General features: G+C 31.3%; 1 protein-coding gene across 1 annotated transcript in view; it reads left to right on the top strand.

Annotated features, from left to right (window-relative positions):
- LOC126750421 (uncharacterized) overlaps positions 1 to 15,982 on the top strand; it is a 46,517-nt gene that overhangs the window by 11,392 nt on the left and 19,143 nt on the right. The window contains exon 3 of the mRNA XM_050460047.1: positions 3,968 to 4,170. Coding sequence (XP_050316004.1) covers positions 3,968 to 4,170 — 203 coding nt within the window. The remainder of the gene's footprint in view (positions 1 to 3,967; positions 4,171 to 15,982) is intronic.

The raw sequence follows: 15,982 nt of genomic DNA on the forward strand, positions 1-15,982 counted from the left end.
TTTGATAAAAAAAGAACTGCTGGCAATAGCAAACTTACACAAAACTCGTTTCATGAAATACGCCGTGGAAGATATAGCCGAAAAATATAATATAACTGTACTGCGCTTACCGCCATATCATTGCGAACTAAATCCTATAGAACTGATATGGGCGCAGGTAAAAGGATTTGTAGCAAGACAAAACACGACTTTTAAAATGAAAGATGTTAAGCTACTGTTTGATCAAGCCATTACGGAAGCGACACCAGAGAATTGGCGAAAAGCAGTCCAGCATGTAATTAAGCAAGAGGACAAAATGTGGGATCTTGACAACCTCATCGATCAGACAGTCGATCCTTTAATTATAATGTCAAGAGGTGATGACAGTTCGTCAGATGACGAAGAAGACTACAATCTATTATAATTTAAAATTGTTATACACTGTTCAAAAAGTGCCAGATCCAAAAGTGACATTTTCAACTGTTTTACTCTACATATTATGTTTAATAAATTTGTGAAAAAAATATATTATTCCATTTAAACAAAAGTAACTTTCTAAAATAAAATAGCATTTAAGTACATTAATTATAAGGTAAAAAACAAGTCCCAGTTGCACGCCTTTGGTGAACCGTTTTCAATGTTTATCAGTGGGTAACAATGGGCAAAACTCATAAATTGACCCAAAACCGGGTGGCACTACCTGCAATCAACGAAAAGAAAGAATTTTACATTGAAACTAATACCCAACTAAGGTAGTGGCATAAAATATTGGTGGATCACCAGGTACCACTTTTGCATACCTAATGAGGTTTTATTGCTCTACACACTTCTGAAATAGAGTATAAATAAAAACATAATTAAGATATTGTAATTTTCCTCGTTTTTCTTTAATTTTTCATTTTGTAAGTTATTTCCCTTATTTCGTTTACTCAATTTACTGGTGAATGAATTTTTGTTGATTTAGGTTTTGCAAAAAATTGTTTGCTAGTCGTCACGTAATTTTTGAAATACTTAATAGCGTATAAATTTTTCATCTTATTTTAAGCAACTTGTTAAATGTTAAAAAGATATATTTAATAAATGTGGTTAAAAATACTTAACCACATTTATTAAATACTACAGTCATTTATTAGGATTAGGTTTTTTTATTAATTATGAAATAAATATGTGCTTTGAATTTGTTATATATTTTTTCCTTTATTAAACTAGTGCCTTTTTTTCCAGTGGATTTATTAAGTTAAGAGCACTTAAATTTGTATGTTGATGTTTTTTTTTGCTACTATTTTTTTAAATCAGTTTTGATTGATAAACTTTTTGCACAGCTGCCAAGAAATAATGAGATTTGTGGCCTTAAAAACTCTAAATAAACTCAGTCACTTCCTGTTTTGTGTTTTCTAAACGTTTGTGAGATCGTGTGTTATGTCTTCCAAGCATGTTGATGGGCGATTTCCCGGTTAAAACCAAGGTAAAAGCGAATAAAACCCAAAACGAATGTTTATTAAAAAATAATATATTTCCCACGTCGAGAAATAACACTAAATAAGAATAATCAGTTAGGCAGACGTACCTGATTTTCATGCACCATAAATAATACGTCTTCGTGATTAATAAATGGTTGTCCAATAATAATAGGAATCTTCTGTATATTGTTGGGCACAAACAGGGATTTTACGTTCGCCTCTGCTTGGTCCACTTAAAGACTAATATTAACTTCTCCAATTGCCAAACTTTTACCACCTCCGTAACCATTTACAATAGTATTTGTAGGTAACATTTTTAACATTTCATTCATTACATTTTAAATCATTTGCAAATTCCTCCGTGATGGTAATGGCTTCATTGCCACAATCGATGTATCCTTTTGCCAGTACTCCGTTGACATGACAATCGGTATAGTAACTATACTTTGTACTATTTAATGACTTATCATTACAAATCACATTGATAAATGGGCCTGTTTTGTGGTGGCGATTGCATTTGCTTGTTTTATGTCCTAGTCTTTTGCATCGAGAACATTCCAACCGTGGTTTAGGGCACTCTCTGGAGCGGTGTCCTTTCTGTCTACAATTGTAACATTTAATGTCTTGTAATTCCGATGTTCTTATGGAAACAGAAGTATGGGGAGAATATTGGAAGAATTTGAGCGTCTGTCAAAGCTTGTATTGATATTAGCAATTGCTTTTTCCCTCATTAGTTTGACCATACCGTCAGATTTTTCATTAATGGTCGACAGATACTCTTCATAAAGTGCCTCAGGAGTAACTAACCTCCCTGCCTTAGCTCCTGTTTGTAGGGTAGGGTCTGTCAACCCATCAATAATAAGGGAAATGGCCTTTTTACCAGTAATTTCGCAAGCCCGCAAAAGTAACATTTTTGCATAGAATATTGAATCATCGTTTCGTTTGATAACTTTATTCGTGCGATGCATTTTTGTATTATGGTTGCAAAATCTGAATAATCCGGAAAACTTTTGAGTACTAGCGTTTTCCACTCATCCCATTGCAGGGGGTAATTATCCAAATGTTCATACCAATTCTTGGCAATTCCTGCAAATCGAAGTTGCATGACATGTATTTTGTATTCACAATCTTAAGACAAATAAATCCAGGATGTACGTTTACCACGAGGGACAGGCAAAGAAAACAGCTGACGAAATTTGTACGTTTGTTCTCGAATATTTTGATGAATTCAAGGAAAATCAATCGGAGCTTCATCTTTACAGTGATAACTGCTGGGGCCAAAACAAGAATCATACTATGGTCAGGATGCTTTTGGCTCTCACAGAATCTGGTAAATTTGATGTAAAGATGATTTGGCACTTGTTCCCAGTTAGGAACCATTCATTTCTCCCGTGTGACAGGGACTTCGCGTTGGTGAAAAAAAAATTACGGAAACATGATAGAATGTTTCCATGCACCATTCACGAGATCTCCACGATTATTATTACCAGTACAAAAAATAATACAAAATTTTCAGTCAAAGAGGTTGCAACAAGTGACGTATTAGATTTCAAAAACTGGTGGGGATAATTTTATAAAAAAACCTGTGTCTCTGAAGAAACAAAACATTTCCTTGTAACGAAAAGGTCAACTTTCAAATAAGCACCTTTTCATGTTTTAAATACACATCCCAACAAAAAGGCACTGTTCAAGCCTATCCTTTTACTGACGGTTTGGTGTCATATACATTTAATTTATCACAACGTGGAATGGCCTGCCCGTGCCCAACTTTGCCAACGAGCCTTGCGCATCCCTTAGGAAAAGTTCCTATTAAGGCCAACAAAATGGAAATGCACTGCTTTTATTGCAGAAGAACATAGCTTATTCAAAACATTAGATTAGCTTTTCCAAAACATTGTACTCTTCTATTGAAATTAGGTGTTTATTTTTGACTTGTACTGTACATAACTAAAGCTGTATTAAGCACATGTCAATTCTTTCAAAGTCTTCTGGGGGAGCTAAAATGAATTTTTAAATTTAAAATATAAGGAGACAAATCGTGCTATTTAAACTACAAATCAATTATAACAATAAATGTTGTTGTCCCAAAAATGTGTTTTTTTGACATGTGCCTTTTCTGCTTACATCGATTCAAATAGGAGATTTTATAAGCTTTTCAGTATTCTTTAAATCTGCTGATTTAAAATTGAATGAATAAATCCATAGGAAAAATATAAAATGAATAATTTCAAAATTTGTAATTAAATAAATAAAAAAATTTATTACAAAAATAAAAAATTACTTAAAATATAGAGAACAAGATAGAGCGTATCTAGTAAACAAATCCTTGAAGAACCAATAAATAAAATACCTAAAACAAGTTTTGTTTTTGAATTTTGGTCATGTCATTTTTGTCGTCACGAGTGCTTTCGATTGCATGCTCAATGGTTGATTGACTTACGTTTAGATACCGTGGTCTTTACTAGCATTCTGCAAGTATAAAGTAGGCTCTTAAACATTTTTAATTACCTATTGCTTGTTTGTTATAGGTTTAACGAAATCGAGGCGATTAATTTAGATAGAATCAAGAAGTTTGCGAAAGAATTTACCGTGGAGAAGCCCGGTCCCCTGATCGGTCATTTTACTCAAGTAGTTTGGGCAACGACTACCCACGTTGGATGTGCTGTGGTTAAAAGGGGACCGAATTGTACGTTGGCTTGTAATTATGGACCTGCTGGGAATGTTCTTGAAGGTATGTAATAAGAAGATCAAATTGATTTGGGAATGGATTTCTTGAAGTTTTTTTGCAAGAACGGACTATTGAAATCCTAGTATCAAGCTTGGGTAGGCTTCGTACCGATTTGTGTGTAGGCTTAGAACATTGAAAGGCTAGAATTAGCATTGGCGCGGAACTATGGACAGTTTGTTTGCTTGCAACATCTCTGATGCAATAACTCTTTGTAACTCTTAGATCAGTGATTTAACTGTTAGATAAATAAATTAGTTAGTTTTTCTCTAATCTAAGTAATTTTTACGTATAAATTCGCTCATCCTGAAACACACTGTACATTTCTGAAAAACTTTTTATTTAGGTCTATTTCTGTGATCTCCTATTCTATGTTTATGGTGACGGTTCTCTCTTGAAAGGATGTTATGATAGTATCGGCATTTACTGATTTGTATATCTATTTTTATTTTCTATTTTTATTCCAAAACCTAACACCAATAAATAAATTAACATTATTATAAGAGCGTAGCTCTTATAGAGGGCCGCTTCTTTTTGGGAGTTTTCGCACGACCTCGGGACTCGTCGGATAAAAGTGTCTATAACTTTTTTTCTAATTAGGGTGGAGAAAAAATTTTTACCTTTTTATAATCTAGAAATATGAGGCTTTAATTTGATTATTTACAAATTTTCATTTATTTTTTTGTTTAGCACTAGGACGCCTTCAAAGTCAAAAAATTTTTTTTGTCCAATTTTTTCATTGTAGATTCGATACAGGTCGCAACGGTTCTGTGAATGTTATGAAATTTAACGGATCGATTAGAGTTCATGAGCTACTTATCTGTATAGTTTTTGGTTATTCTCAGCACACGGGAAGTATTTTTTTTTAACGCTCAAAGTTTCAGATAAGTGTGATATTCCAGCTCCTCTGACGGTTTAACGGTATCTTTCCGGAAATAATGACTCACAGAAAATGTATGCGCCTCATTGAGAGCTACAATTTTTATTAAGGACTTTTTTTGAAAAAATCTTTTTTTTTGGGAAAAAAATCAAAAAAACCTCAAAAAATTGATTTTTTTTAGTTTTTTTTGTGTAAAATTTTCATTGTGCAAAATTTTAAAAAAATTCATTTGGATTAATTGAACCTGCATCCTTTCCGAATAAAACGGTGTATTAAGTTTAACGCTATTATTTATACAGAGTGAGCAGCGCTCAGTTGAAAATACCCTTTTTCACACTTTTTTTTTTCCAGCCTTAATAACTTTTTAGTGGCGCCACTTAGAGCCAAATAGCTTATAGGCGGTTTGTAGCGTGTGATAAGCAAAATCTTTTCCAATTTCAACCGTACTTCTAAGTAAAACCGTTTTTGAGTTATGAATTTTTTAACATTTTTTGACTTTGAAAATTAATTGTGCACACCCTGTATGTGATAGAAGAACTAAAATCAATCGAGCAGATGCGCCATTCATTTTACTATAACATACTAAAATTTCATTTTTTCACTATTTTTACAAGTACCCTAAAAGTAATTTTTTTTCAAAAAAGTCCCAAGTACGAAAAATCGTTAAAAATCTACCCACACAAGAGGTACATTCGAGTCACCTATGACCGGCGTTTTCGCCGGCGTGCGCATGGCAACGAACACGGCGATTTTCGCCGAAAAAAGATTTTTTTATAATCGAAATTTAACTACTAAAATCGACTGGAATCGGTCCAGAATTGATGTTAAACTGTTCCTAAGGCTTTATACTATTTTTCCATGTACAAATCATAAGGTAAAAACCTTTTTTTATACCCAAAATCATCGTCTGAAAATGGTCGATTTTGACGTCTACGCGCGATTTTAATGCCGACTTTTACGGCTGACTTTTACGTTTTGACAGCATGACGTCAACGTGGATGAATTGGCTCGGACTTGCTTCCTAATTTCATTGATAAAATGCTTAAAATAGCTCAGAACTTCCTGAAATTGGTACAAAATTATTCCAGAGACTCTGGAGAATCCGAATATGTGCATATCTTTTACCAAATCGGGTTCTTCTAGCCGTGATAATTCGGCAACGTTTGACGTTTTAGCATTTTCCGTGTAATATAATATAATATTCATGCGACACAGTGGCTATACAAGGCATTTAGCTAGACAAAAATTACAACACAGTGGGTCCTAATGATAAAAAAAAAATCTAATCGGGATTTAATGGGTATTATTATTTTATATGGTAATTTTTTTTTTTTTTTTTACTTTTTTGGTATTTGCCCGATTTGAATGAAATTTGGTATTTGGGTTTGGTTTAGGGTATAATTATTATTTTTTTACAAATTTTTGAAATATTGAGTTTTAGGGTCACGTGACTACCAAAACTTTTTTCCTATGGGTCCGATTTGATTCAAATTTGGTATTTGGGGTTTATTTAGGAAATAATTATTGATTATTAACAAATTTTTAAAATATTGAGTTTTAGGGTCACGTGACTACCAAACCTTTTTTCCCATGGGTCCGATTTGATTGAAATTTGGTATTTGGGGTTTATTTATGAAATAATTATTGGTTTGTATCAAATTTTTAAAATATTGAGTTTGAGGGTCACGTGACTATCAAAAGGTTTTTCCTATGGGTCCGATTTGATTGATGTTTGGTATCTGGGGTTTATTTAGGAAATAATTATTAATTTTTAACAAATTTTTGATATATTAAGATTAAAGGTCACGCGACTATTAAAACTTTTTTCTATTTGTCCGCTTTGGTTGAAATTTGGTATTTAAGGTTTATTAAGGTTATAAATATTGATAATTAATAAATTTTTAAAATATTAAGTTTCAAGGCCACGTGACAATCAAAACTTTTTTCCTATGGGTCTGATTTGTTTGACATTTGGTATTTGGGGTTTTTATAGGATACAATTATCAATTTTTAGCAAATTTTTGCAATATTAAATTTTAAGGTCACGTGACTATCGGAACTTTTCATATAATTCAATAAAATAAATAAGCATATAAGACACGCAATAAAATAGTTAATAGATACATATATCTATAATATATGTATAGGTTAGAGTGTTAGATATAAGTTTTTAGATTATTAAGTGACACAATGAGTTTTTCAAATTTGTTTGAGATATAGGTAGATGTGATATGAGCCATTATTCATCATAATTACTGTTGTTCTGCTTGAAACTTGTGGGTAAATGTGCTCGGCACAGGGGCAATAGAAAAAAAAGAGTCACGTGACTATAAGTTTTCTTTCTTATTTTATTCATTTGATTGAGAGTTGGCATTCGATTTATTTAGGTTTATATATAAGGAAAATAGTGATTATTATATATTTTTTTATTTATGACAGTCGTAGTTGTAATCGTAAGAAACAGGGTTATTAAGGCTTAAGGTTATTAATAGCTTGAAATTATTTGTAAAGAAAATAAGAGTAATAATTAGTAGTAATAATATTAGTTTATGGGATTTTTTTAAAGTAGGGGTTAAATAGAATATAAATGTGAAACCAGTTGTAGTGTAAAATACGTGCTTCAATTTCTTTTTTTTTTACTTTTTCTGATATGTCAGATTTTATAGCTTCTATTCAGTTCCTTGATGGTTTCCTATTTTTTTTCTTTTAAATTCTTTTTATCTCTTAATATATTTGCCTTTTAAAATAAAAATGGAAAATAGAAATAGTCGACGTGAAAATTCTTTTATCCAATCCCAATACACAGACTATTATACGGTTTAATCTTTTCCTTTTCTATTGTGGCACTCCCATAAATTGTAGAAAATTTTGTCAATAAGCTTTTTTACTATTTTTTGAATGATCTTGAACCAATATGTTCATCTTGAATACAGATTTTCTTCGAGAATTGAAAAATGGAAATAAAGAGGTTTTCAGTTCATTTTAAAGTCAAATCGGTTATAACCTTTTTTAATCCTTGCCTGTCCATTTTCGAACAAAAAAAAATGTTGTTCTTTGGTTTTTTACTAGAAATTATCTGTTTAGGGCTTACTTTAAAATTAATCAATAGCCATTTTAAGACAAAAAGTGATATAGTGGGAAAAAACCAGTTTTGTTTTGGTTTTCCCACATTTTTACTAATATCTCGGGTTTTATAGCTTCGATTCAATTCGTTGATGGTTTCTTTTATTCCTATTTTTCCTTCTGTTAATTCTTTCATATTCTACTACATGTGTCTCTCAAAATAAAAGTGAGAAATTTAAAAAAAATCGATGTAAAAACTCGTTTGCATTTTCCCAATACATAGACTCTTATGGGACCTAATCATTTCCCTTTATATTGTGGCACTCGTATACATCGTGGAAAATTTTGTCATAAAGCTTTTTCTCTTCTTTTTGAATGGTCTTTACCTAGAAAAAAGAAATTTTGAATTCAGAGCATATTTTGAAAAAATGCTCATTTTGGGCCGGATTTTGTTTGAAAATCGAAAAATGCAAATAAATAAGTTTGTGTTCCTTTTATAGTCAAATCGGTAATAACCTTTTTTAATGGTACTCTGAAATATTACATGATAGAGTAATAAAAAATTTAAATTTGTCCATAGGGCTCTTGATAATTTGATATTTTGATTTAATAGTTTTTTCCTATTTTCTCCGATTTTGTGATGGCTAGAATCAATTCGTTTTAACACTCGAATACGTCGTAATATTCCCGAGAACTTTTATTTAAAGCAAAAAGTTGTCAGAGTTATAGTTTATTTAAAAAAAAATAAAAACCATTTTTTCGCAATTTTTTATGGCTATACCCCTTTCGATTTTCGACCAAAAAAAAATTATTTTTTTTATTGGGTTTTTTTACTATATATTGTTAGTGTAGGGCTTACTTTAAAATTTGCCAATAATCATTTTAGGAAAAAAAATTGTACGGTGGAAAAAAACCAGTTTTCTTTTGTTTTTCCCACATTTTTACTTATATCTCAACTCCTATAGCTTTGATTCAATTCGTTTATGATTTCTTTTATTCGTTATTCTCGTTCTGTCAATTCTTTTGATATTTTATTACTATTGGCTCTCAAAAATAAAACTAAAAAATCAAAAAAATCCACGAAAAAACCCGTTTGTCTTATCCCCATACATGAATACTTATGCGACCTGATATTTTCCTTTATATTGTGGCACTCGTATAAATCGTGGAAAATTTTATCATAAAGCTTTTTTACTAGTTTTTGAATGGTCTTTAACCAGAAGAAAAAAATTTTGAATTCGGAGCATATTTTGAAAAAATGTTCATTTTGACCCCGGGTTTTGTTCGAAAATCGAAAAATGCCAAGAAGTAGGTTTTTTGTTCATTTTAGAGTCGAATTGGTAATAACCTCTTTTAAAGGTATTTTGAAGTAGTACAAGATAGAAAAATAAAAAGTTGATGTTTTTCCATAGGGCTCTTGATATTTCGATATTTATGATTACTAGTTTTTTTCAATTTTCTCCAATTCTATAATAGCTAAAACCAATTCGTTTTGACAGACGAATACCTCTTAATATTCCCAAGAACTTTTATTTAATACAAAAAGTTGTCAGAGTTATAGTTTATTTATAAAAAAATAAAAACCATTTTTTCGAAGTTTTTCGTGGGTATACCCCTTTCGATTTTCGGCCAAAAAAAAAAAATTTTTTCTTGGGTTTTTTTACTGGAAATTGTTAGTTTATAATATAAAGGCCAATATAAAATAAAGGATATTAGAAAAGACATATGGCAAAACCAGTTTGGCATATTCCAATGCAGGCTTTTATGATACATGATTTGCTAAAAATGTGTGTTTTATTTTAAAATTATTGAATTTTTACAAAGGGTTGATATATTATGCATAAGTGTGTGCTAGAGTCATATTATTCATTTCAGCATACTTATTTTCATCGCCATAAAAAAACACCTTTATCAGGCGTGACCTAGACCTAAGTCCTCACCAACCTTCATCCTCCTGTATGACTGCATTTGACTCTCAATTCTTTGCTTGAAAAATGCATTAAAGCCTTCGAAATGTATAAGGGATTGGACATAGAATAAGAGGAGATTAGTATGAAATACATCGGTTGGTTTTCAAGGGAACAATTCAGGGGATAGGTGAATAGTGAGAATACAAAACTCATTGCTCTAGGATCAACACAGATGGCTCATCCAAAATCTTCAGGGCAGCTGTTTAACGAGTTGCTTGTTACTTGGATCGGCAATCTTTGAAGGAAGACGGCCGAATGAAAAGAGTAGAGCGGAGCTCTTATCACATCATGATTCTTAGAAGCATGATACCCCAAAAACCGTAAAAACCAGAACTTGTATGACTCACTGCGTTGCCGGGGCAGCACCTGTTAAACAATCTTTTTAATTAGTTTCCTCTGACCAAAAGCTTTTCTACTGGTCCCAACTGATCAAAGTACGAGCGAAGCTCGTACTTGTTTATGTGGTAATATACAATTCGCCCAGGGAATAGTCGTGGACGACGCAAGAGACGCGAGAGGGAAAATTCGTTTGGAATTTTGCCGTGTCATTGGCGTGCATGCTTTTTTTATTAATCTGTTTAAACGCATTATAAAATATTAGTTCATTAAATATCTAGCAAAATATATATGTATGTATGCACAAAAACCTGTATAGAATCTTGAAAAAGAAGAAATTAAACAAAAGTTCAATATTTTTTTTTAACATATTTTTTTAAATAATTTATTTTTCTTTTTGCGAATAAATTAAGATTATGGCCAAATAAATAAATACTTAAATTTTTTTTGTGATGTAAAATGCACTTAATTTTTTTTATAAAATTTAAAAAAAAATTACATTATTTTTTTATTTAAAAAGCTATTATTTAATTTATATTCTATTATTTAAAAAGCTTAATAAATGTTATTCTTATATTATATAATTTTCTTGACATTTTTTTAGCCTATTTTGCAATTTTAAAATTCAAATATTATTATAGCAGTTCATCATGACAATGTACCGGGTGTCCAAATAAGAAAGGACGCCGGCTGTATCTCGGAAACTATTCATCGCACAGCGCTGAAAAAAAAATGTCTTAAGAAAAGTAGCCAAAAAAAATGGCTGGAAAATATTTACAAGTTCCTAAGACTACCACAAGAGGGCGTAAGTGCACAGTAATTTTTAAAAAAATTCAAATTTCGTCTAAAATAGCCAGTATTAGGTACCATTTTGAAAACATCAGAATAATCTTCATTAATTTTGCCCTTATTTGGCTAAAGAATTTTCTTCATATCTCCAATAAGAAGGGTAGGGGAAGATCATAAATAATGCAACTTTTTAATCGCCCTGTACTCAGATTCTTTATTAAAAGTAATTCAAGTTGGTACTCGTTTAAAAGGAAATTCAAAGGGCTTTCAAAATATGCACCTGTCAATGTCACTTTGTTTTCAGTGAAGTCGTCAGAGGGCGTTGTTTAACAGAGACTGGGTTCTTAGAGATTTTCTCTAAAAAGTTAAATGCAATGATATGATTTTTTCACTGCGGTTTCGAAGACTTAAAACATACTAACAAACCAGTGAAAACCGCGTTTCGATATTTCCATTTATTTTCGAGTAATTTTAAAATAACCTATTTTTCAAATTTTAAATATTATTAGCAATATTAGGGTAGTCTTTGTGACAGAATATTATCAAAAATTACTGAAAATTATTTGAAAGCTCATAATCCTATTTCCATTTGAAAATATAATTGGCAATCGAGAATCTCCGAATATGATTTATTAGAGCATTATTTATTAATTCTATTTGAATATTACTATTATATCAAGAGGCCTATGGAAATATAAACAGAAACAAAGGATTGGAAAATGTCATTTAAAGTTACTTAAATTGACAGTTGTCAGTTTTAAGTTATTCTTTATGTGTAAGTGTTTTTTTACTACAAATTAATAAGTTTAAAAATAAAAATTTCAAATGAAGTAGCCTATAATATGCTAGCAGTTTATTTCGAATGCAATCATAACTCAACGGTTGCCTCTCGAATATATGCTATGTGGTATCCAGAACAGAGACATTATACGAAAAGGACATTTGCAAGATTAGCTACTCGGTTGCGAGAAAATGGCAGTATCTATTTACCTCTTAATAGAAGACGTCGCTCTGGACGATCTGAAGAAAATATTGTTAATGTGCTTGCTTATATTGGATTATACCCTCACATAGGAATAAGGAATAATTTCATTGGATTTGGGCATTACGAAATCAACTGTGCATAAACATTTTAAGAGACCACAGGTTTGTTAAAAAGTTGATAATTAAATTTAACTATTACTAGAATCGAATATTAAAAAATATATATTATTTTTATTTTTTACCTAATTTGAATGTTATTTTAGGTTGCATCCATATCATATGGTGCTGCAACAGGAACCGATTTTGATAGACGACATGATTATTGTAACTGGTTTAGCAATATGATGGAAGAAGATCCCCAGTTTGTCTCAAACATTCTATGGACAGACGAGGCAACTTTCACCAGTGTTGGTAGTGTAAATTTACACAATATGCACTATTGGGCTCCCACAAATCCCCACTGGATGAGAGAAGTGCAGTATCAGGGTCGGTGGTCTGTTAATATCTGGTGTGGGATAATAGGGGGAAGAATTATTGGTCCATACATTTTTGAAGAGGTCCTCAATGGACACACCCGCGCATTTTGCGATAAATGTGAAAAATGTTTTAAAATTTAAGGTTTCCTCATAGGTGGATTGGTCGAGCAAGTATATTTCCTTGGCCCCCGCGATCTCCTGATCTGACTTGCCTAGATTTTTATTTGTGGGGCAGACTAAAGGATATCGTTTACCAAACCAGACCTACAACACGAGATGATATGATAGCCAGGATCAGAAATGCGGTAACAACCATATCAGTTGCCGAAGTGGAGGCTGCAGTTCACGTTACTTATCGAAAAGTACGCGACTGTATTAGTAACGATGGTGGACACTTCGAACATCTTGAAAGAAATTGATTTACTTATACGTTTTATTTATTTTATATTTAGTATTAATTTGCGCTATTTGTTATAATTGTTTAGTCAGAAGGATTTTGAAGATTGAATAAGAGGTAAATGGATACTGCCATTTTCTGCTAACCGAGTAGCTAATCTTGCAAATGTCCTTTTCGTATAATGTCTTTGTTCTGGATACCGCATGGCATATATATTATTCTAGAGGCATCCGTTGAGTTCTGATTGCATTTGAAATAAACTGTTATCAAGTCGGGGGAGTTTAATTTTTGTAACGTTTTTTTTTCAGATTGATCGGCGTTGCCATTCGCCTAAAACGTCTAATAGGCCATCTACCGTGAATTACCCTGTATATTAATGCGACTCAATATATGTAAAAAAGCTGAGACAAACTTATTCCGACTTATCTAATCTGTCAATTCCTGCTAATTCTGAATCATTTGTTAAATTAATTATAGGTACTTATATTTAAAATTTGAAAAATAGGTTATTTTAAAATAACTCGAAAACAAATGGAGATATCGAAACGCGGTTTTCACTGGTTTGTTAGTATGTTTTAAGTCTTCAAAACCGCAGTGAAAAAATCATATCATTGCATTTAAATTTTTAAATAAAATCTCTAAAAACTTAGTCTCTGTTAAACAACGCCCTCTGACGACTTCACTGAAAACAAAGTGACATTGACAGGTAGATATTTTGAAAGCCCTTTGAATTTCCTTTTAAACGAGTACCCACTTGAATTACTTTTAATAAAGAATCTGAGTACAGGGCGATTAAAAAGTTGCATTATTTATGATCTTCCCCCCCGCCCCTTCTTATTGGAGTTATGAAGAAAATTCTTTAGCCAAATAAGGGCAAAATTAATGAAGATTATTCTGATGTTTTTAAAATGGTACCTAATACTGACTATTTTAGACGAAATCTGAATTTTTTGAAATCACTGTGCGTCCTCTTGTGGTAGTCTTAGGAACTTGTAAATATTTTCCAGCCATTTTTTTTGGCCACTTTTCTTAGGAATTTTTTTTTTTAGCGCTGTACGATGAATAGTTTCCGAGATACAGCCGGCGTCCTTTCTTATTTGGACACCCGGTATAATAATATGATGTGTTTATACATAATATGATTTAATTGTCTTTGATGTAAAATGCTTGGCTGCTATGGGAGATGAGCCTTATCATTGGCAATGCTACTTTTTTATAATCCGAACTACGCCGTTGTTAAAAATGTGAAAGTTGTCCTCTAGTTTTTAATGTAAAGCGTAATTTTGAAAAAGAAATTATGATTGTGGGACTCTTTTTTTTGTATCTCTGTGACTATTTAAAATTTAAAAAAAGTAAAACACAGTTTTTATATTTTTTTTTGTACAGAACACGGAAATGTTTTATTATTTATGTATCTATTTGATTGTAGTGTTTTAGAATTTTCAGATAAAAAAATAAACTTTGAATTTCCTTTTGAGCAATGTAACACACTGCACGTCAGATAAGTGAGTCTGGTATACTATCCAGTACCTAATAATCTGATGTGCAACACTTTCTATCAGAATTATATGAGAGAAAAAGAATCTCATTTACAAGGAGAGCATCTCTCTTCCTTTTATAAGTTCTTATGGGAAGTACACGAACCTCGGCCATATCTGGCAATCTATCATTTATGCTTGAGTGATCATTAAACAAAGAATTATAATAGTCTATTAGTCTATCTACTAGTGCTAAAATATACATTTTTCTATTTAAAAAAAACACATAATTATATTTTTTTTATCTAAAAATCCTACATACCTACGGATAACATAATCGAGTTCTACAAAAAAAACCAAAAAACCATATTAAGATAAGTTTTACTTTTTAAATATGTTATATAGTAATGGAGATACAATTAAATATAATAACAAGATAGAATATAAATAAATAAAATCACTCTGTAGAATAAAAACTATGACAGCTGTCAAATTCTTGACACTAGCAAATTTCGTTTCATAAAAAAGTAGCAATGCAAAGACTACAATAGGGCTTCGCTATCTCTTATATAGCAACCCACTAACAGCGTGTTCGAATTTGGACACCCTGTAAATAGAAGTAAATATCTAGATATGAAATATCTGATGCACTAAACATTATTAAGAATATTCGTATGTAAATATAATAATTTATTAATACTTGTCATTGTCAAAAAATTCCACAGTAGTGTATATATTAGTGGCCACTGAAATAATTGAAAATACTAACAAAACAATCTCAACAACAAAATATACCATAAGAAAAAAGTAGTAATCAAGTCAATGAAACAAGAAAAATTTAAGCACAACCGAAATATCGAAGCTGACAGTGCCAAAAACTATAAATTATATTGTACGCCTATGATCAAAATGCCAAAATTAAATATTTGATTGCTAATCAATTAAAAAATCGCGTACGTCGAGCGCCGGTAAAGTCCCACCCACTTTGATCCCGAAATTGCATCGTGTAGACCGTTGTTGCCACTTATTAGTCAGAAATACTATATTAAAAAACTATGAAACTAACAATGATATCTAGATATTTTTAGCGAAATGAGTCCTATTCGAAAGACATTTTAAGACATGTTTAATACAAGAAATCATAAATAATAGATAATGAAATACATCTGAAGTCTGACAATCTTGCAAATGCCACAGATTTTTGTTTTCTGCATTTTTTAAATTCTTTCCGTCCACGTCTATTCGCTAACTATATAGCTGAAAATTTCCTCTTTTGAAAATGTATACAAATTTGTTAACAAAGAATCCGTCAATATGTTTCTAAATAAAACAGCCCCTGGGCACATGTTAAACTCAAATAAAGTTATTGGTGACTAATTCTAGTCCTTCAATGTTCTTAGTGCTCAATGTTCAATCTTCTTTCTTATTGTGAAGATTACATGACG

The sequence above is a fragment of the Anthonomus grandis genome, chromosome 2 (assembly GCF_022605725.1).
Source record: "Anthonomus grandis grandis chromosome 2, icAntGran1.3, whole genome shotgun sequence".
NCBI lineage: Eukaryota > Metazoa > Arthropoda > Insecta > Coleoptera > Curculionidae > Anthonomus > Anthonomus grandis.